This window comes from Eubalaena glacialis, chromosome X, assembly GCF_028564815.1.
Source record: "Eubalaena glacialis isolate mEubGla1 chromosome X, mEubGla1.1.hap2.+ XY, whole genome shotgun sequence".
In the NCBI taxonomy this organism is placed as follows: Eukaryota; Metazoa; Chordata; class Mammalia; order Artiodactyla; family Balaenidae; genus Eubalaena; species Eubalaena glacialis.
In genome coordinates this window covers 17,037,414-17,060,049 of record NC_083736.1, presented here as the reverse complement: position 1 = coordinate 17,060,049, position 22,636 = coordinate 17,037,414, and the positions used below count along the sequence as shown (strand labels likewise).

The 22,636-nt window shown below is 43.0% G+C and overlaps 1 protein-coding gene and 1 non-coding gene across 4 annotated transcripts in view; both read left to right on the top strand.

Moving 5' to 3' along the window:
* SH3KBP1 (SH3 domain containing kinase binding protein 1) overlaps nt 1-22,636 on the top strand; it is a 336,773-nt gene that overhangs the window by 42,442 nt on the left and 271,695 nt on the right. For 2 of the 3 annotated variants that reach the window (XM_061179414.1, XM_061179413.1), the window contains exon 2: nt 5,187-5,344. In XM_061179414.1, the coding sequence (XP_061035397.1) occupies nt 5,187-5,344 (158 nt within the window). The remainder of the gene's footprint in view (nt 1-5,186; nt 5,345-22,636) is intronic. The other variant, XM_061179415.1, reaches the window with a different exon arrangement.
* On the top strand, nt 15,702-15,774 carry TRNAG-CCC (transfer RNA glycine (anticodon CCC)). Its single transcript has one exon. It is a non-coding gene; the product is annotated as a tRNA-Gly (tRNA).

Here is a 22,636-nt window from a genome sequence, read left to right as displayed (position 1 = left end):
TTAAAACCACCCATTTCATCTCTGGGGGGAGGAGACATCCCAGCAGGTTTGAAGGCGGAGATGGGGAGGTTGAAGCATTTTGCATTTCGAGGCAGATCTCTTATCTCCTCTGGCTCTGCCTCTGTCTCTCTGTGCCCTCGGGTTAACTGTAGCTTTGGCTTTTGCAGCGATGGTAGCTGGAGCCGACTTGTGGAGGCAGGCAGCTGGAGGGTGGTATTTTCTGACAGGGAGACATCCTTAAGTTTTGTAATTTATGGTGTCTTTAAATATGGGATTTTGTTTACTGTTGGCCTAATTACACCTCTGTTATATTTTATTTAGCTTAATGTTTTAATTTTGTGCTCATGCCCAGAGGTAGTTTCCCAAAGGGTACTGTTAAAAAAAATTGTAGGTCGGGTTTTATCCTTGCTGGAACTACCTGCAGCTTCCTGAAGGCAAGGAAATGGGTTTTGGGGCCACACACTTTCTCATGGGCTCTTGTGAATATTTCGACTGTGTTTGTGCTGTGTGAGGTCTAGAACTCCTGTCTGTCAAGTATTATCCTAAAGCATCTCTGTAAAATAGAAACATAATACGGGCCACAGAAGCGATTTTAAATGTTCTAGTAGCCACATTCAGAAAGGGAGAAGAAACAAGTGAAATTAATTTGAATAATGCTTGAAATGAAATTGAAGAATTTCACCCAGCGTATCTAAAATAGGATCATTTCAACATACAATCAATATAAAAATTAACGAGATATTTTACATTCTTTTTTTTCCCTCGTAAGTCTTTGCAACTTGCTGTGTATTTTACAGCATGTCTCAATTTGGACGAGCCAGACTTCAAGTATTCAATAGCCACATGTGGCAGGTGACACTTTAGTGGACAGCAAGGTTCTAAACCTTTCAAAGGCTTACAACGGACACAGGAAGAGCCCTTAGAAGGGGTAGGAGAGACATAGCCTCATGTTTTGTGAGCTCTTAATAAAGCCATACATAGGTTTCCTTCTCTTAGAGAAACCTGATATGTAAAAATTCTTCTTGACAGGAAAGGTAAAGCAGGAAGTGATTATTCATGTTACAAAAGAATTAACCGCAGGATCCTTTAAATAGCAAGCTCCCTTAGTGCACTGAAGATCTGACTCAATTTGCAAAAATGTGATTGACACTTGGCATTTTAGTAGCATCTTTGTTGGGCAGAGAACTATCTGCCATTATAAAATGCAAATGCAAACTGAACCGTCAGTTTCTCAAGGCTTTGTTGAGTACCTACTGTATGTCAGGGATGCTCGTAGGGGTCACGACAGAACTAAGGGAGATCTGTACCCAGAAGACATTTAGAGGCTCACTGGGAGGGCGAGACACCCATGCAGCCACCACGGTGTGGAATTGCCTCAATACCAGGGCCCAGGGAGGCTTGGGAGCTGGATGAGCCAGGAAGGAGCTAGGAGGCACGTAGGGCCGGGTTGTGCCCAGAAGGCAGGCAGAGTGCATATGATGAAGTGTCCCGGAGTTTAAAGGAAGGGTAGATCAGGAAAGACCAGCTCAATAGGATATTGGGAAGACTTGAAAATTATGCAGTTATGCTTTATATATCCCTGAGTCCCTAGTCCCTAATCCCCAGCCTTACTTCTAGCAGCCATCAGTTAAGCTGTGTTCTTCTTGGACTCCTCATAAGAGGGAGATGGAAGCAAACCCAGGATGTGCTTCTCTCCAGTTTTCAACAACAGGCAGCAGCTGTTTATTTCTTAGGACCTATCTTCTTGAAGCAGATTCCTTTGCCCTCTTCCAGCTTTACCTTGATAGAGCCCACGTGCAGAATGCAGAAAATGAGACTTGCTGTTGAGGAAAGGAGAAGCAAGGTTGTGTGCTGGAAGTGGATGGGGTTCTGAGTCCCCCAAAGTACACAGGGTTTAAGTTCAGCGTCGAGATGGACCCTTGACCAGATTCCTCCCCCCGCTCCTTCAGGCAGGCCCCATGTGCTGCTTCCCTCCAACTCCACTTAGGGCGATTTTCTGTCCCCATCAGAAAAGCTATGAGCTTTCATCTCTAAGTACTAAAATAGGATCAGCCTTGGGGAGCCTAGGTCAGTATTCCAAGCCTTTTCTTCTTAAAAAAAAAAATAATACCTGTTGTTTAAAAAAATGACTATCTCCATACATATATTTATTTATAGATCATGTACATATATTGCTGTACTAGTTGATTAAGAAAACCCAAAAGAAGCTTCTAAATATTTATTATTAGGTTTAATGAACTTATGGAAAGCATAAGATTGACTATTATATGATTTTAGACATTGGTGAAAAATGGACATTTGTCTTCATGGCTCAGGTACATAGTTTTAAATATCTTGCTAAACCCAATAGTTCCATATTATAATTAGGTAACTTAAACCTATATCAAGGGTGGGAGAAAACCCATATTACAAATTATCTTGATAACTCAGAGTGTTTTGTGCTGATTGGCTTGTCCTCGTGTTCACCCCCCAACATGGCTGACAAAGAGTTCCCACCCAGGGGCTGAAGTGGCAGCTCCACCATTTTCTTGTTGACTTGGTCGTGTGTTGAGTATTATCTACAACCCCTACTTTCTTTACCCAAATCTTCTCAAGTCTCTCATCCATTTAGTGAGGGTGATTTTAGTTAAAAGGGGTAATAGTCATAAAGAGGCTCTACCAAGAGGCCTCCCAGAACTGCAGGGTGCCCCATGGAGCTGAAAGCTGGCACTGGCAGCCGCCCTTGTCTAGGGGCACAGCTGTCCCTCAGGCTGCTCCATGCCCTCCGAGCATCCCTGACTGCCTGACCTAGAGGCTGGATGATGGAGCTGGGGTCATTCTGCAAATGGAACGTTAGAGAAGTTGAATTTTTCTCTTTTTAAAATGAAAACAAAATGAATAGATGTTCTCGTTTTTTTTTTCATCGTGTTAACTAATTCCTGAAGTGAGTGCATCCCAGTTTGGAGGGCACTGGCTCAGAAAATAAGCTTAACTGCTTTGCTAAGCTTCAGGTTCTTTAATTGGGAAGATGGGCATCATAATACTGTGAGGATTAAGTGAGATAATGCAGGAAAAGTGTCTGGCACATAAACAGTGGTTACTGTAATCTCCGTTCCGATAGCAAAGCTTCAATAGATCCATGTCTAGGTAATTTGAAGAAAGCTGCTTTTTAATCGACCTGGTTCTGATTGTTATGATGACTCATTTTAACTGCTGGGGTGAGAATATGATACAAGAAAATTGGAGTGTTTCTGCCTTTGTACTTGTCAGGAACCAGGAGAAATCTGAAAAGGTTGCCTTGTTTATGCTCTTAGGCTTCTCCTTTCTGTTGATAAGTGATGAAAATGGTTCACAGCTCAACTTCAGCCTGGGCAGATTTCTGACAGCAGAGTCAGCCAGCTAATTTTGGAATGAAAAAATAATCTCGGAAAGGAACTTCTGCTTTGAGTTGCTTATGAACTGTCTGGGTTAGCTGACATTATGAGTGGACAAGGTGAGCACACCAGTCTGGGTGGATGGGGTCGTTTGATCTGGAAACACTTTGGGAATTTATCCCTAATGGATATGCAAAGTGCATTTGACAAGGAGCCCACTCACCTACCAACCTTTTTCCTGGAAAACCTACCCCAATATATTGAATTTGTAAAAGTCATTTGGGCTTTTTTTGTCTCCTATTGGAGAAATCTTTTTTTTTATATACATTTATTTATTTTTTATTTTTATTTTTGGCTGTGTTGGGTCTTTGTTGCTATGCGCGGGCTTCCTCTGGTTGCGGCGAGCAGGGGCTACTCTTCGTTGCGGTGCGCGGGCTTCTCATTGCAGTGGCTTCTCTTGTTGCGGAGCATGGGCTCTAGGAGCGTGGGCTTCAGTAGTTGCAGCACGCGGGCTCAGTAGTTGTGGCACACGAGCTCTAGAGTGCAGACTCAGTAGTTGTGGCGCACAGGCTTAGTTGCTCCGTGGCATGTGGGATCTTTCCCGGGCCAGGGCTCAAACCTGTGTCCCCTGCATTGGCAGGCAGATTCTTAACCACTGCGCCACCAAAGCCCCATTGGAGAAATCTTTGCCAAACCCAAGATCACTAAGATTTTCTCCTATGCTTTCTTATAAAAATGTTGCAGTTTTAGCTCTTACATTCAGGCCTATGATCCATTTTGAGTTCATTTTTGCGTATGTGTTCTTTATAGAGCTCACTTAACTTTTCAACTTCCATTCTTTTACTGTAATTTCTAAGTTGCTAATTCGCTGCTTGGGGTTACACCTAATTTTCACTACCCTTGTATTTATTCATTTGCCCTTTGTCCATCCGTCCGTCCGTCCGTCCGACCATCCATTCATTCATATCAAGCTGCAAATAAAAAAGGAAAAGGACAGGAGATTGACTGATTGAGGTGGGCATCAGGCGAGGCCCAAAGACTACATGAGTTGTTTAATCCATGTATAGATAAACTAACCAGCCTCTGGATTGGTTGGCTCTGCTAATTTGCATCGGTACCAGAAGACCCGTCTGCCTCATCCGTTGCCTCCATCTATTACCAAGTATACAAAATCACAGTGGATTGGGAGAACAGTTTAAAATGGTATTGCTGCCTAAGAAGCCATCTGTCGTGAAGGCAGTTGTGCCCGCAGATGTGAGCGGTCTGAGTTGTTGGTTGGGCTGGCGGGGCCCTCTGTATCGGCTGTGTTCACACGAGTTGTCGCTGAGAGGCGGGCATTATCTCTGTAGGGTGGGAATGATCATCACCCACATTTTGCACAACTGAGGCCCAGAGAGGTTAGCATCACCTAGCCTTGGTGAAGGAGAGAGCATCTGAGAGCCAAACCTGCACCTGTAGTTATCTGCCACCTCTGCACTTGGGGAAATGATGCTGGACTCCTTCTGGGGGTGGGGTGGTGCACAAGTGTTGTTGGCCTTCTGTCATTGTGTGGTTTCCCCTCTGAAGCCCCTGCTGGCCCTGAGACCTGTAGGCCACTCTGCCTGTGCCTGACCGCAGACCAGCACTTTGTGGTTTCTGTGCTACAGGCCTCAGGTTAACCAAAGTCGGGCAACCGTGTGTGGCCCTGTTATTTTAAGTATTGGTAGAGGGGAAGCCCCTTGAATATGACTTTCCTGACCTTCCAGGGCTGCTGGGCTTTGGACTTCTCCAACATCTGATCTAAAGTGCTGTTTTGTTTTGTTCTTGTTTTTGTTTGGTCCCTGTTCCTTCCAGTGGAGGCCATAGTGGAGTTTGACTACCAGGCCCAGCACGACGATGAGCTGACGATCACCGTGGGTGAGATCATCACCAACATCAGGAAGGAGGATGGAGGCTGGTGGGAGGGACAGATCAATGGCAGGAGAGGTTTGTTCCCTGACAACTTTGTAAGAGTGAGTACAAAGCGAAACCCTTTTCCTGTCTCCTGTGTGGGTTCTACTGACCAAAGCTGTGGCGGCACTTGCGGAGGAATTTCATGGGACTCTTTAAGAGGATGAGATGACAGCTTGACCTCTTGTATGCTGTCAAGAGGAGCACGTATAGCTTTGCCCTTGATATCGGGGGATACTTGTTTTGAAATCACTTTCTTAAGGCCCGGAATGTTCTCTTTCCAAACTGTGTATCACTTAGAAAATGCTGGAAAAATGTCAAGCTTGTCAAATTGTTTTATTTGTGGACTTGTTTATATGCTTTGATAGTTTCATAGACTCTTGCCCTTTACCATTCCATTCAAAATGGAGGTGAAACTCAGTTTTGACCACTTAAATCAAGTAGCAGTCAAACTAAATGCAGAATTCCAATTCTGCCATGTTTCTACCTTTGTATCATATTGCTTTTTTGATAGGAGCAGTATTATTTTCCTTTTCCCCTTTATGGCCATGAAGCATTGAGTAAAATCTATTTTTTTCAGTAAGGTTTTGAAATTTATGCTCTTTGCAGAAGGGTTAATTACAAAAATGTAACTCAGTCATGTTAAGAAATTTCATACCACACAGTTGTAAATAATAGTGGGAATTAGGTTAAAAAGCGGGGGGGGGGGGGGGGGGCGGGAAATCACCTGCAGGCTGATCCCAGAGGGAAATACCAAGTGGGTCTAAAAAGTCCCTGGACTGTATCCTTCCCGCCCAGCGCTGGGCCAGGTGGGCCTGTTCTTGGTGGGGAGGGCTGCGTGCAGGAATCCCCGGGGCCCCTGCTGTAGTTCCGGTGGCACCAGACCATGCCCGAGACCTGGGGCCGTGGGGGGCAGGTGGTGTAGGGGACGCTGGGCCCAGAGAAGCAGGTGCCCCCCTTAAAGAGCCATGTGGGCTACATGGGAGGGTTTTATGGAAGGGGGTTGTTGAGGAAGAACAGTGATATGCTCCAGGCTTCACCCCCTGGGCCCTCTACCGGTACCCCGCCCCCCGCCCCCAGTCTAGAACAAATAGAAAGCCAGTTTCATCTTTCTTCAGGATCTTGCCTCAGAGGATCCTGCTAACTTTTTCCTTGTTCTTTCTTCTTGGTGTGCAGAAAGCTGGGGAGAGTTTTGTGGGTTACATGCTGATAAACCTTGCTTTCTGTGAACAGTCGTGGGAGGATAGACATTTTTTCTTGGACTACAGTTGAACCTGGCAGCTCTCTCTCCCATTTTAAGAGGAGGAAAGCCTCACATCTGGGTCCCCTTGGGTTGAGTCTACTGATGTGTAAGTGAGGGTGAATTCTTTTGCCCTTCCAAACAAAATCCCCAATTTGGGGACAAGGACCATCCTTGAAGTTGAGCCAAATTCTGGGTTGGAAGGGGGACTTTCCTGGATAAAAGAGGCAAAGCTTGCAGTGAAGATGAAGGAGGAAGGAGTGAGAGGGGAGGACCGTGGGAAGGAGGGGAGGACTGTGGGAAAGAGGGAGGAGGACCGTGGGAAGGAGAAGGGACTCCAGCTCCAGTTTAGAAGGTGGGCCCTGCTTTGGAAGCCTTTAATGTGTCCTGTTGGCTTATTCCAAACCACAAATCCACAGACTCTGAAACTTCAAGGTTGGCCTTTGCTCAGGGCCAGGGCACCATAAGTGTTTGTGGAGGCCAGGGCAGGGAGGGCAGCGCAGGAAGAGCCCCAGGAGCACCGGGGAACAGGAGCTCGTCACTGTGACCAGGGGGTGATGTGCTTCACTGCCAGGACCTCTATCCAGCCCTCTCCATTCGCTCAGCCTTGGGCTGGGCCAGCGTGGGCCACGGCAGCGGGTCCTGCCCCACGGTGGCCCACGGGCTTTGTCTCAAGGGGAGGCTGGTGGAAGATGGCGGGAGGGAGGGAGGGAGGGAGGCCAGCAAAGTCAGGGGTTATCCCGCCGGCTCCCCGCTCTAGGCTTGCCTGGGTCTGGCTGTGTCCCTCCGCCAGATGGTGGCTGCTCCCATCAAGTCCCTTTCTTCTATACATTCCTTTCCCCTCATCCCGGCAGGCCTGGGGCTCCCTTGTTTCTAGCCCTCAGCTGCCGCCCCGGAGCGTCTCTCTACCTCACCTACTTTGTAAAAATCTCTTTATTAATCCCACCTCAGATTACCTAACTCGAGTGTGCCATCTGGGTTTTTCCCCCCTCCCGAGCCCGACTACTTCATCAGGCTAGTCTGAGGATTAGAGGAGACAGTGCGTGGAAATCACTTAGCATGTGGCCGGCCACCTTCCGAGTGTGCCACTGTCCCTGTGGTGAAGGAAGGGACCCTCTCCCCTGGCCTGAAAGCCCCTGCCCTTGCCTAACACTTGTCTCACCTCGGCTAGAGCACCTCCAGGGAGGGGAAGTCTCATGCTTGGGAGGTGCTTGTTCCACCTGGGCCAGAAAGGATGTGGCAGGACCAGCTGGGGCTGTACCACTTGTGGCTGTTAGACTTGGCAGAAAAAGAAACTTCTCTTCTTTCGGATGGCTGAGTCTATCTTCAAGTCTTCACCCACTGGGAATGTTTTAGGCCTATTATTGAAAATCCAGTAGGTGGAGGCCGTAGAGTTTAACAATAAAGAACACTGCCGTAGAGAGTTCTAGAAGCTGAAAATACATCTTTAGGTAATAATAATCATATTGGCATAAGTTCACAGTTTTGGAAGTGGGTTTACACATGCCTTATTTAGCTTAAGAATCATTTGTCCCCAGACTGAATTGGGTAATCTTGTGGCATCCCGTTGTTTATTTGTGTACTTTTATGCCAATGTTACCACTGTCAGAGAGCTTACCTTAAGCATTTTCTTGATTCGTTTATCGGATCCTTAATCAGTGTCCCAAATGAACCTGATCTCCTAAAGTGTGGGGATTCAGTATCCACCTGCAACTCTGTATTGTCTCAATTTCTCAAAGGAAAAAATACCAGGCAGTCCGGCCACCCCATCGTTAAGAAGATGCCTGGGCTTCGCCACCTCTGGGGCTGAGATTTGTTGGCACCCATAGATGTATCTAACCAGGCCCCATGGCCTTTTGGGTTTGTTCCTCTTTTTCTTTTATTTAGTTAGTTCTTATTTAATTTATTTACTGTACATGTAGAAGAAGAATCTTAAAATCCCTCTTCCCTTTCTTCTCTATACCTCTCTCTCATCCACTTCTTTTAGAATACATTTTTCTTTATCCTTCCTCCTTTAAAAAATTTATTCATTTCCAGGTGCAATTTACATAGAGTAAAATGTTGAAGTCATAATTGTATGGCTTGATAATTTTTTTTTAATGTAAGTGCGTGCCTCTGTAAGCATCATCCAGATCAATTTTATTTCTATCCCTCTAGAAAGTTCCATCATGCCTTTTCCCAGTCATTCCCCCTCTCATAGGTAATCTGTCATCATAGATTAGTTTTGCCTGTACTGGAGTTTCATGTAAATGGAATCATACAATATGTGCTCTTTTATATATGGCTACTTTTTTTTTAAAATTTTTATTTATTTATTTATTTTTGGCTGTGTTGGGTCTTCGTTTCTATGCGAGGGCTTTCTCCAGTTGTGGCAAGTGGGGGCCACTCTTCATCGCGGTGCGCGGGCCTCTCATTATCGCGGCCTCTCTTGCTGCGGAGCACAGGCTCCAGACGCGCAGGCTCAGTAATTGTGGCTCACGGACCTAGTTGCTCCGCGGCATGTGGGATCCTCCCAGACCAGGGCTCGAACCCGTGTCCCCTGCACTGGCAGGCAGACTCTCAACCACTGCGCCACCAGGGAAGCCCTATATGGCTACTTTTGCACAACAAAATGTTGTTGTGTATAGCAGTACTTTGTTCTTGCTGTATAGTATCCCATTTTATGAATAAACTGTAATTTGTTTATCCACTCTCCTGTGGATGGACATTTGGGTTGTTTCCAGTTTGGGTATTTTATGGAGACAGGCACTCATTTCTCTTGTGTATATACATGTAGGAGTGGAATTACTGCCCTCCCTCACTTTCAACATATATGTTTTTCTCTGTTTAAATCTGTGGCCTCTGTGGAGGTGGGGTGTCCCACCTGTGCTGGGGCCTCATTTGTGCCTGAATGTGGTGGTCTTTGCGTGGTTGACCTTTGAGTATGACCGCTGAGGGGTCCTTAAGCACAGAACTCAATGTCCCAGGGATCATTTGATTGTTGGGCCCATGAACTATCAAAGGCTCATTCTTACATTGTTAAAAACATGCCAATAGAGAGCATGTGTCAAAGTTTTATTGAACTCATCTAATGAGAGAACTAGCATAATAACAAAACTGATTCAGTGAGGATGTGAGGAACTGATTAAAAAGTCCCTGGAAAAAGGAATGTTCAAAGAAGATCAAAATGAAAACAACATTGTAAATTCAACTATACTTCAATAAAATTTTTAAAAAAAGGACAAAGAAGATCAAAATGGGTTCATGTCTTAGAGGACAGTAAAGTCTTAACCTCTGGGGTTATCATCTCTACCAGAAAAGAAAAAGAGGCTATGGCGTACCTTATTGTTTTTCTACATGTTATCCTCGGACTTTTATAGAGTTGCAAAATGTCCTAATAAAGTGTTGGTTAAATCAGGTTATGTTTTCAGAGGGAATCAGATGACCCTTCGGGGTGCGGGGGGCACACTTATTAGAAAATGGATCAGCATGACATTAAAAGTTCACACGATGATCATTTTTGGCTTCATTTCCAAGTTTTGGGTATTTTTTTCTGCATAAACCACAATAGACCATAATATGGTATAAAATAGTAGGAGGCACTAGGATGAAATCCTCAAAGTCATTCATTTAAAAAAAAAAATGGCTGCCCTCCTGAGACCTGAAACTACCACCTAGAATAGAAGGACAGCCAGCAATGAGAGGCAGATGTGGGCTCTTTCACAGGGGTTCATTTTCCCCATGTTGGATTCACTGACCAGTGTCCCCCTTTCAGAACCTTACCTCAGAGGCAGACAACAGTGGCCATGAGTCCAGCAAAGGATTTATTAGCAGCCTTTTCCTGAGTTCTCCTGACATGTATCCAGACAGACGACGGAATTTCAAAAGGCAGAGAGGCCTTGAACCCATGGCTTGGGCCGCCACGCACGGGTCTGCCTGCTTTGGGGGGCGACCTTTGGTGAGGGGCAGCGGGACCCAGGCTCTCGAGTAGAAAGCAGGAAGCTGCAGCAGGGGTTAAAAGAATGTGCTTGTTGATCTTTAAGTCGCTCTGTGCACGTAGCACGCTCCGCAGCCACAGGCCCCTTTGTCGGAGGCCAAGGTGTGTTTACTTGTAGTTGCAGGTCTTATGCTGAGTGTAACAGTTTTCAGCTCGGTTTCCTATTGCCTCAGCTTTCATCTGCTAGGTGTTTTAGATCTCTCTCTGGCGTATCCAGAGCCTTTTTTGTGTTTGTGTAAAGTGGCTGGTGAAAATGGTCATTTTTTTCATCGATGAGGTGGAAGGTGAGGCTTTTGCATATTTGCACATCTGAGATAAAGCTCACGCTTACTTTGCTTGTCTTGATTTCAGAAAGAATCACAAATTTACTTCAACAAGTGGCATAGCGGAGAGATTTCCAGGTTGCTATTCTATACTCAGAGACCCTGAAGTAGATCTCTTGCATCCAATTTCACTTTGCTTTTTCACCCCAAGGGCCACTGATTTTGTGAAGTATATGGGATATTGTCTTCAAGGTACTTGTCTCTCTTGGAAAGGTGGCGCGCGTTTTCCAGGTGTGTTTCATAGCGTGCCCAGCCTCCTCCTGCTCACGACGTCGTGGTGATGTGCTCGGGGGTGGGGTCTGCCGAACTCCTCAGGGAGCGTTTACCGGGCGTCTGCGACGTGCTGGCACCAGAGGCTGTGAGCACAAATGAGACGCCTGAAATGGAACAAGGTATCGTTACGAATGTAACTTCTTCCACAGGAGGACAGTGTTAGCTCCTGTGACCTGGCCTTTGGTCACACTTTACTCTGGGGCGCACATGTTAGACACTGTTCTGCAAATATGGTCCTGATTAAAATGCCACTTGTGAGGGTTTTGACTGGATTCATCAGGCAGCTCTGTTGGAACGCTCTAAATGAACCTACAGTTATCTTTTGGCCCTGATTGCTGTGTTACTTTATGGAATAATAATGACAACATTCTCTTGCAGGCTTGCTGGCTGCCTGGCTTTGTATGCATTATGTATAATCTGCTCGTGTCTGTCTGTGTATAAGGACTCAAATTTGTTGAACACTTACGCCAGGCAGGAATGAGCCTAAGCCCTTCACATGCTTTATCTCATTAAATCCTTTACACCACTCTATGGCATAGGTACCATTTTTTTTATCATGCCCATTTTTTAGAAGAGATAACTGAGGCATCTTAAGGTTAAAAGACTTACAAGCTATGAGGAGCAGAACACTTTGGAACTTGAGCAGACTGGCGCTAGACCCTGAGCTGAAGCAGGCAGCATTATCTGGGTGTCCAAATTGTCCTGATGGGGTTAAGCCCCTCACCATTATTACCCGCTGCATCCTGCCTTCCCTGAGTGTCCTGTCGGTATTTTGCACATTTGCGCCACTCGGAGAGAAGCCTCTCAGTTACTCTGCTAGTCTTTTTTTTTTTAATTTTTATTTATGTTTACTTTTGGCTGCGTTGGGTCTTCATTGCTGCACACGGGCTTTCTCTAGTTGCGGCGAGTGGGGGCTACTCTTCGTTGCGGTGCGCGAGCTTCTCATTGCGGTGGCTTCTCTTGTGGAGCATGGGCTCAGCAGTTGTGGCACGCGGGCTCTAGAGTGCAGACTCAGTAGTTGTGGCACACGGGCTTAGTTGCTCCGTAGCATGTAGGATCTTCCCGGACCAGGGCTCGAACCCGTGTCCCCTGCATTGGCAGGCGGATTCTTAACCACTGCACCACCAGGGAAGCCCCTGCTAGTCTTGAGTTAAGAAAAAATTACAAAGTTACTTTACAAGTGGCATCAAGTAGAGATTTCCAGGTTGCTATTCTATATTCAGAGTCATGGTTGTGAACTTGTTTTCTGCATTTTAAAGGATTCTCTTCAGAAATCAGGTATTTCAGCTCAAAAGAGCAATCTTTGCCTGGATTTATGGGCTGGTGCTGTTTTTCCTATGAATTCTGAAAGCAAGTCAATTCGGGAAAATATTTCATTTTACTCATTTGTAAGGAGGCTTGTTATTTTGCGGTGTTTAGGATATGCTTTTCAGAAGGATCTTGGTTGTCTTTTCTAAGAGTGGTAAATAATCCAGCTGTGTGACTATCTAGTTGTTCCCCATCCATGGGGCCCTTGCAAACAACCAATTCCAACTTGAATTATTCTTTAAACTTTCAATATATAGTTTTCTTTTAGGGAACAAAATCTTAAAACTAACAACTGGAGCCTGTTAGATGCTGTTATAAAAAATGGTACTCCAGGAAGGGTCCGGAGTAATTAAAGACAAGTGTGTTGCCAATAAAAGCCACACCAGTTGGCAGATTCCTCAGGGTTTGTCACTTGCAGCGCAGGAAATGTGTGTGTGTGTGTGTGTGTGTGTGTGTGTGTGTGTGTGTGTGTGTGTGGAGGGGTGTCTTGTGACTCAGGGAGAGCGGTCCCCTGACCGAATTGATCTTGCTGATTATGCATAATGGAGTTTTATTTTCTTAATGACCGGATTATCGAATCTGAGCTTAGAAAGGGACTTTGGAATCATGTGTTTCAACCCCCAGCTTTCTAACAGGTCAACATCTAAACCATGTAAGATGTTGCTGTGATCATTACTGGACACTTAAAACTTGTATAGTGTGGTGGTCCCACAGGGGGCCCTAAACCAGTGAGTGTCCAGTCTGGCCCTGCTCCAGGCACACTGCATCGTCAGAAGTTTGGAGTAGGGGCAGGAGTTGGTGTAGGGGCCTTGGAATATTTTTAAAAGTTCATGTGACTTGCTGCTTGATGAAGCTTGGGCACTCCTTTTGTACAATGGGACTGATGGGCAGTGTCATCCTCTTTAATATCTTTTCTCAAGCACATGGCTTGGTAGCCTGTGACCTGTAGTTCTACATTTGAAAATATTATGTTATTTCTAAAGTACCTTTATGAATGTATAAGGAAAGATAACCATGCTGGAAATTGTAAAAAAAAATGTGTACCACAAATACAAAAACAACGTACCAATATGTAAACAATGCTCTATGTGAGTCCATTAGAATTTATACATTCTGATTGCAGATACTCTGGATTAACTAAACACTGGACTAAACGCTGCCTTCTACCCAGTGGTAGTGAGGCGGGCAGAATTTCTAGCAGTGGTCCCCAAGATTCCACTCCTTGAATCCCCAGAACCTGTGAATGTGATGAGCTATCATTCCAGTAATTGTGTTATGTTATATGGTGCAATTGACTTTACAAAAGAGAGATATCCAGGTGGGCTTAATCATAGCACGTGAGCCATTAAAAGAAGAGAAATTTCTCTGCCTGGTGGCAGAAGAGGAAGTCAGAGAGATTGAAAGTGTGAGGAGGACTTGTGGCTTTGAAGATGGAGTGGTCATGTGAGAAGGCATACAGGCAACTTTATTGGAGCAGAGAGCAAACCTTGGCTGGCAGCCAGCAAGGAAATGGAGACCTCAGACCTCCTGCTTCAAAAATTGGATTCTGCCAACAACCTGAGTGAGTTTGGAAGTGGATTGTCCTCCCGAGCCTCTAGATAAGAGTCCAGCCTGGTTGTGTGTGGCTTAAAATACAGATAGCAAACTGTATCTGGGGCAGTTTGCTCCTTCCCTACTGGCGTATTGTCAGTGGAGACCAAATGGGAAGTCTGGACTCTCACCCTCTGCCCTGGGCTCAGCAGTAGTAAGTGGCCCCCCTCACCCTCTCCACTAGATCGCGGGGAAGATCTTCCAGAGGAGGGAGCTGGAGAAAGGGATTCATTAAACCCATGTAGGAAATCTTGAGCAAAATCCTGACCAACACATACATGAATCTGACCGGAATTAATGTGCCAAAAAGTTTGAGAAAATAAACTACAGTGTGAAATGCCACCCAGGTTTTCAGAGTGACCTCTAGGTAACACAAATGAAGAAGACCAGAATAGCCTTGCAAGGGCTCTGGAAACTAAACTGTCATTGGCATCACAGCCCACAAAAGTAGCCCGGGATCTACATGCTTAATCTAAATAGGGTCAGTGCCTGCTAAATTTAAATAGGATCCAGAGTCTTATAACATAATAGCTCAAATGCCCAGGATACAGTAAAAAAAAAAAATCACCTGTCATACCAAGAACCAGGAAAATTGGAACTTAAATGAGAAGGCAATCAACAGATACCAACACTGGGAAGACTCAGATGTTGGAACTGTCTGACAAAAGCAGCCATCAGAAAAATGCTTTAATGAGCAATTACGAACACTATTGAAACAAGCAAATAATTAGAAAATCTCAGCAAAAATTAGAGGTATTAAAAAAATGGAAATTATAGAACTGAAAAATAAATCACCATATTAAGTTCACTGGATGAGCTTAATAATAGAGATGACAGAGGAAAGAATCAATGAAGTTGAAGACAGATCAATAAAATTTACCCTGTCTATCTGTTGTCCAGACAACAGATGGAAACTAGTCTAAAAAAAAAAAATGAACAGAGCCTCAGAGACCTTTGGTACAATAACATTAGGTCTAACATTTGTGTCATTGGAGTCCCAGAAGGAGAAGAGAAGACTATAGAAATAAAAAGTATTCGAAGAAATTATGGGTGAAAACTCTCCAAATTGGGCAAAAGGGATAAACCATCAGAATCAAGAAGCTGAGCAAAACCCAAACAGGATAAACCCAAAGAAATCTATGCCAAGACACATAATAATCAAACTTCTCAAAACTTCTTTGTCTTTAGACAAAGAAAAAACAGAGAGTGAGAAACAATGTATTACCCATAGCAGAAGAATGATTTTAATGACAGTGGATTTCTAATATGAAATCATGGAGTCTAGAAGGAAGTGCACAGCATTTCCAAGCGCTGAACAAAAAGAACGTTGCACTCTGAGTTCTACATCTGGTGAAAATATCCTTCAGGAATAAAGAGAAAATAAAAACATTCTCAGATGAAGGAAAACAAAGAAAATTTGTCAACAGCAGACCCACCCTTAAATAATGGCTAAAGAAAGTTCTCTAAACAGAAAAGTAAATGATAACAGGAGGAGGCCTGGAACTCCAGAAAGAAACAAAACAAAACCAAAAAAAAAACAGTGGATGGGTAAAAATAGAAGTACATTTAATAGGCTGTTTTTATCCTTATTAGCTTTTAAAATTATGTTTAATGGTTGAAGCATAAGTTATAATATCATCTGGTGTGATGTCAATATATGTAGAGATACTATATGAGAAATTATGTTTAAAAAGTGGGGAGAGGGGACTTCCCTGGTGGTCCAGTGGTTAAGACTCTGTGCTCCCAATGCAGAGGGCCCGGGTTCGATCCCTGGTCAGGGAACTAGATCCCACATGGCGCAACTGGGAGCCTGCCGCAGCTAAGGCCTGGCACAGCCAAATAAATAATTAAGACCCGACGCAGCCAAATAAATAAATATTTTTAAAAAAGAATATTAAAAAGTGGGGAGAGGGACTTCCCTGGTCACGCAGTGGTTAAGAATCCACCTGCCAATGCAGGGGACACGGGTTCAAGCCCTGGTCTGGGAAGATCCCACATGCTGTGGAGCAACTAAGCCCGTGTACCACAACTACTGAGCCCGCCTGCTGCAACTACTGAAACCCACGTGCCTAGAGCCTGTGCTCCACAACAAGAGAAGCCACCGCGGTGAGAAGCCCACGCACCGCAACGAAGAGTAGCCCCCGCTCGCCACGGCTAGAGAAAGCCTGCATGCAGCAATGAAGACCCAAATGGAAGTAAGGTTTCTACACTTCAGTTGAAATGGGAAAGCATTGATACCAGTAGTCTCTGGTAAGTTCCATATGTATATTGTAATAACTAAAAAAAAACCCAAACGGCTAAAAAAACTAAAAACCAATAAAAAACTATACAATGAGATATACTCAAAAAGTCTATAGATAAATGTACAAGTAACTCACAGGAAGGCAAGAAAAAGGGGAAAGAGGAATGATAAACAGGAAATAAAGAGAAAACAAATAATACAATGGCACACCTAAGCCCTAACATCAATAATTACTTTAAGTGTAAATGGTCTAAATATACCAATTGATAGAGATAACAGAATGGATAAAAAATGTGACTTAACCATGTGCTGTCTACAAGAAACTCATTTTGAATATATTGCTATAGGTGCATTAGAAGTAAAAGGGTGGAAAAAGATATACCATGTAAACATTAATTTAAAAAAAAGCAGGAATGGCTATATATAATATCAGATAAAGTAGACTAGAGAGCAAAGAAAATTACCTGAGACAAAGAGGGACATTACACAATGATGAAAATGTCATTACACTAAGAAAACACAACAATCCTAAATATGTATGAACCAAACAACAGAGCTGCAAAGTACATGAAGCAAAAACTGGTAGACCTGAAAGACAGACACATCCACAATAATAATAGTTGGGAACTTCAGCATCTCTCTCTCAGCATTTGAAAGAACTACTAAATAAGATATCAGCAAGGATATAGAAGAACTGAACAGCATTATCAACCAAGCAGTTCTAATTAATATTTATAGGACACTCCACTCAAAAAACAGCCTAAAACACATCTTTTTCAAGTACTCATGAAACATTTACCAAGTTAGACCATACCCTGGGTCATAATACTGACCTCAATTTATTTAAAGGAGTGGAAATAATACAGAGTATGTTCTCTGACCATAATGTAATCAAACGAGAAGCCGACAACAGAAAGATAACAGGAAGATCTCCAAACACTTGGAAATCAAATAACACACTTCTGAATAATTCATAAGTCAAAGGGGAAGTCTCAAAGGAAATTTTTAAAAATACATCAAGGTGAATGAAAATGAAAACACAGCATATTAAAGTTTATGGGACACAGCTAAAGTAGTGCTGAGAGGAAATTTTATAGCACTAAATGTTTAAGTCAGAATGGAGGAAAGATCTGAAATCAATAATCTAAGTTCCCACCTCAAGAAACTAGAAAGAGAAAAGACCCCCTGCCCCCACCAAAGCAAGCAGAAGAAAGGAAATAATGAAGATAAGAGCAGGAATCATTGAACACAGAAAAACAACAGAGAAAATCAATGAAAAAGCCGGTTCTTTAAAAAGATCAGTAAAATGGTTAAACCTTTAAGATGACTGAAAAAGATAAAAAAGAAGATACAAATTGCAATATTAAGAATAAAACAGGGGCTATCACTACAGATCCTGCAGCTATTAAAAAGACAGTAAGAGAATACCACAAACAATTCTATACACATACATTTGACAGTTTAGATGAAATGGATCAATTTCTTGAATATCACAAACTACCAAAACTCATCCAAGATGAAATAGGTAATCTCAGTAGTCCTATAACTGTTAAAGAAATTGAATTCATAATTTAAAAGCTTCCAAAAAAGAAATCTCCAAGACTAGAAGGTTTCATTGGAGATTTCCACTAAACATTTAAAGAACAGGCACCAATTCTACATAATCTCTTCCAGAAAATACAAGAGGAGAGAATGCCTTCTTGTTCATTTTATGAGGCCATTACAACTTGATACCGAAACCAGACAGATAGTACGAAAACCCAACAAACCAATATCCCTCAAGAGCATAGACACAAAAATCCTCCACAAAGTACTAGCAAGACAAATCCAGCAACATATAAAAAGAATTATGTACTGTGACCAAGTGAGGTTTATTCTAGGTATGGAAGGCTGCTTCATTGTTTGAAAATCAATGAATGTAATCCACCATATCACCAGACTACAGGAGGAAAAAATAATCACGTAATCCTATAAATTGATGCAAAAAAATCATTTGACAAAATTCAACACAGATTCATGATAAAAACTCTCAGCAAAGTAGGAATATAAGGGAATTTCCCCAGCTCGATAAAGAGCATCTACAGTTAACATCATGCTAAAAGTGGTGAAAGACTGAATGCTTCCCCCGCCCCAGGAACAGGAACAAGGCAAGGATGTCTGTTCTCACTAGTCTTATTCCGCACAGTACTGGAGATCCTAGCCAGCACAATGCTGAGAAAAGAAATAAAAGGCATACGAATTGGAAAGGAAGAATAAAACTGTCCCTGTTTGCAGATGACATGATTCTCTATGTAGGAAATCCCAAAAATCTACAAAATAACTCCTGGAACTAATAAGTAAATTCAGCAAGATCACAGGATACAAGGTCCACACACAAAAATTATTTCTCTGTCCTAGAAATGAACATATGGAAACACAAATTAAAAGCACAATACCATTTATAATCAATCCTAAAACAATTGAAATACTTAGGTATAAATCTAACAAAACATGGACATGATGTGTGTGCTGAAGCTACAGAATGTTGGTGAAGGTATTCAAAGGCGATCGAGATAAATGGAGAGGCAGATACCGTGTTCGTGAATTGGAAAAGTCAACAAGGTAAAGATGTTAGTTCTCCCCAAATCTATAGGTTTACTGTAGTTCCTGTCAAAGTCCCAGTAAAGTGTTTTTTTGTAGACTAGCTTATTTTTCAATTTATATGGAAAATTAAAGGAATTAGAATAGGTAAAACAAGTTTGAAAAAGAAGAACAAAGTAGAAGGCGTCTATTCGATTTTATGACTTACTTTAATAGCTAAAGTAATTGAGACAGTGTGGTATTGGTGGAGGGAAAGATACCGAGGTCAATGGAACAGAATAGAGAACCCAGAAATAGACCCACACAAATAGGCCCAACTGATCTTTGACAAAGGTACAAGAGCAATCCAATAAAGGAAAGAGTCTTTTCATCAAATGGTACTGGGTCAGTTGAACAGCCAGAGGCAAAAAATGAACCTCTACCTAAACCTTACACCTTATAAAAATTATCTCAAAATGGATCATAGATTTAAATGTAAAACATAAAACTATAAATGTTTGAGAATTAAACACGAGAGAAAATCTTCAGGACCTAGGCCTAGGTGAAGAGTTCTTAGACATCACACCAAAAGAACATTAAAGAAAAAAAAATCAGTCAGATTTCTTCAGATTTAAAAACTTTTGTGAAAAACCCTGTGAAGAGGATGAAAAGACAGGTTACAGACTGAGAGAAAATATTTGCTAACCACATGTCTGACAAAGGACTTGTATTCAGAATGAATCAAGAACTCTCAAAATGCAATAGTAAGCAGTCAAAAAATCCAATTAAAAATGGTTAAAAGATGTGAACAGACATTTCACCAAAGAGGATATACAGATGGAAAATAAGCACGTGGAAAGATGTTCAACATCATTAGCCATTAGAGAAATGAAAATTAAAATCACAATGAGATAGTACTATGTATTCTAATATCTATTAGAATGAGCACTAGAATGGCTGAAACAAAAAAATAGTAGTAATGCCAAATGCTGGCAAGGGTATAGAGAAACTGGTTCTCTCAGACGCTGCTGGTGGGAATGTAAAAGGGTTCACGCAGTCTGGAAGATAGTCTGGCAGCTTCTTATAAAACTAACTTTGCACTTGCCAAGTGACCCAGCAGTTGTATTCTTGGACATTTCATCCCAGAGAAATAAAAATTTATGTCTACACAAAAACCTGTACAGGAATGTTCATGGCAGCTTTATTTATAATAGCCCCGAATTGGAAGCAACTTGAATGTCCTTCAGTGGGTGAATGGTTACACACACTCCATTGTTATACAGCAGAAACTAACACAACATTGTAAAGCAATTATACTGCAATACAGATGTTAAAAACAAAAAACGAAAAACACACTCCAGTCTATCCATTCAATGGAATACTACTCAGCAATAAAAAGGAATGAATACAGGCACCAACTTGGGTGGATCACAAGGGCATTGTGCTTTGGGAATAAAGCCAATCTCAAATGTTATATACTGTATGAGTCCATTTATATTACATTTTCCAAATGACAAAATTACAGAGTTGGAGAACAGATTACTGGTTGCCGTGGGACAGTGACAGGGCGGGGAGAAGAGTGGTGGAACTATACAAGGGTAGCACAAGGGAGTTACTTTGTGGAGATGGAACAGTTCTGTATCTTGATTGTGATGGTGGTTACGCAAATCTATACGTTGGATCAAATTGCATAGAGTTACACACACACACGCACAAATCAGGGCATGCAAAAACGGATGAGAACTGAATAAGATGCATAGTGTAGTTATCAGTATTGTACCCATGTCAGTTTCTTCGTTTTGATATTGTACTATAGTCATATAAGATACCATCACTGGAGGACGCTGGGTAAAGGGTTCATGGGACTCTGTGCACTATTTTTGTAAGTTCCTGTGAGTAAATAATTATTTCAAAATAAAAAGTTAAAAAAATAATGCCACTGGGTTTCACCTTTGGTTGTACCTAAGTATCCACTGAGGAGCTTTATAAAATCCCGACATCCAGGCTGTACCCCAGACCCACCTGTATCTCTGCTCGTGAGTCCCAGCATTGGTATGTTTTAGGATTCCTAACTCTTGTTCTTGTTTTCCATTAAATTAAAAACAAACAAACAGGGACTTCCCTGGTGGTCCAGTGGTTAAGACTTCGCCTTCCTATGCAGTGGGTGAGGGTTCCATCCCTGGTTGGGGAGCTAAGATCCCACATGCCTCGTGGCCAAAAAACATAAAATGGAAGCAATATTGTAACAAATTCAATAAAGACTTTAAAAATGGTCCACATTAACAAATCTTTAAATAAAAACAAACAAACAAACAACCACTCGCCCATCCTCTTTTCCTTACGCCATAGTTCTCCAGCCTGTCCTGAGTGTTCCAGTCATCTCTCCCGTGGTCAGATTCTGTCATCTGCATTGTGTTGTGATGGGCATGGCTGGGATTTAGGGGAGCCCCGCCCACTGTGCAGGTACAGGGAAGTGTCACCATTTGACCTGTCTGTGGTTGGCCTGGAGACCGGCAGAGCCAATGAGAGAAGCAGAACGGGAGGAGAGAAGAGTGGAGGAGGAAAGAAGTGGGTGCAGGCGAGAGGAGGTGGAGGGCCTCGGAGACAGTGTTGATGAAAGGGCCTGGGCGTAGGACACCGCCTGGCAGGTCTCCTGGGGCAAACTCCTCCTGGGACTGCTCTGACGGCCGTCCTGCTTTTGCCTCATGTTGAGGCTCCAGTGACGATCTTGAAATACAAATCTGGTCACATCCCTTTCCCCAGGTACTGCACATACTTTAAAGATCCTTCCTTGGCCTTTCCCTTGGTTTAAGCTGGAGACTAAACTCTTGACCGTGGTCAGCCTGTGGGCTGCCGACCCCCACCTTTCTTTCTGGCCTTGTCTCCCGCCTCCCCTCCCTGCACCCCATTAATGCCTTCTCTGCCTGGGAAACCATCCTCAACCTCCTGACTCTTATAAATACCCGTTTTCTGTGAGCCTTTGTGGTGCGATATTTCTTTCCTCAGTAGCACTTGTCACTCTTGGGATTTAAAATCTGTTTTTGTGCCTATTTGACGATGTCCCTCTTCCCTATTGGACTGAGGGTCCATGGCCTCTGTGCAGCATTGTGTCCTCGGTGCCTGGCGCACAGCAGTGCTTTTCCATGTTTATTGAATGGGTGACTATCTTTGTTGCTTGTTTGCCCACACTTGTGGTTATTGGCACCGTTGGAAACTTAGCCCTTACTCTTTGCACGGTGGTGGCAGTGGCCACTTAAATAGCCCGTGGTCTTAAGTTGTGACTTCCAGAAGCGACATGGCCTGAGGATTGCCAAAGGAACTGATCCTCCTGACCCCTGGGAAATGCAGCTGGGTCAAGTTCAGTGGTGGAGCTAGCAGTCGAATTGAAGATGGCATGCTGAGCAGCGGTCTCAGGCTTCCATGTTGAGTTGATGTTTATGTTCTTTGTTTTTTTACCAGCTTAGACTTCATTGCCTGCTGACAAGATACCACATAGCCTTAAATTTGGGGGCTATAAGGATGTACGCAGTAATATAGAAAATACGTATGCTATGAGTGAAAAAGCAGGGTACATAATTGTATATGTAGCATGTTACACAAACTACCAAACAGTGTGTACAGGGGAAAAAAATGCTAAAATGTTAATAGTAGGGGTTTTGGTTTCTTTATTTCTCAGATTTTTAAAAGTTTATTTAAAATGAAAAATTATGTATTTTGATCTGATTTGTTTACTTCTCCTCAGGGATTGAGGTGCATTCATCCTTCAGCTTCTTGTGATTGGGGTAGCTCCCAGGTGTATGTTACTTTTTCTAAATTGCTGTTTTTTAAATCCCCCTAGTCTTC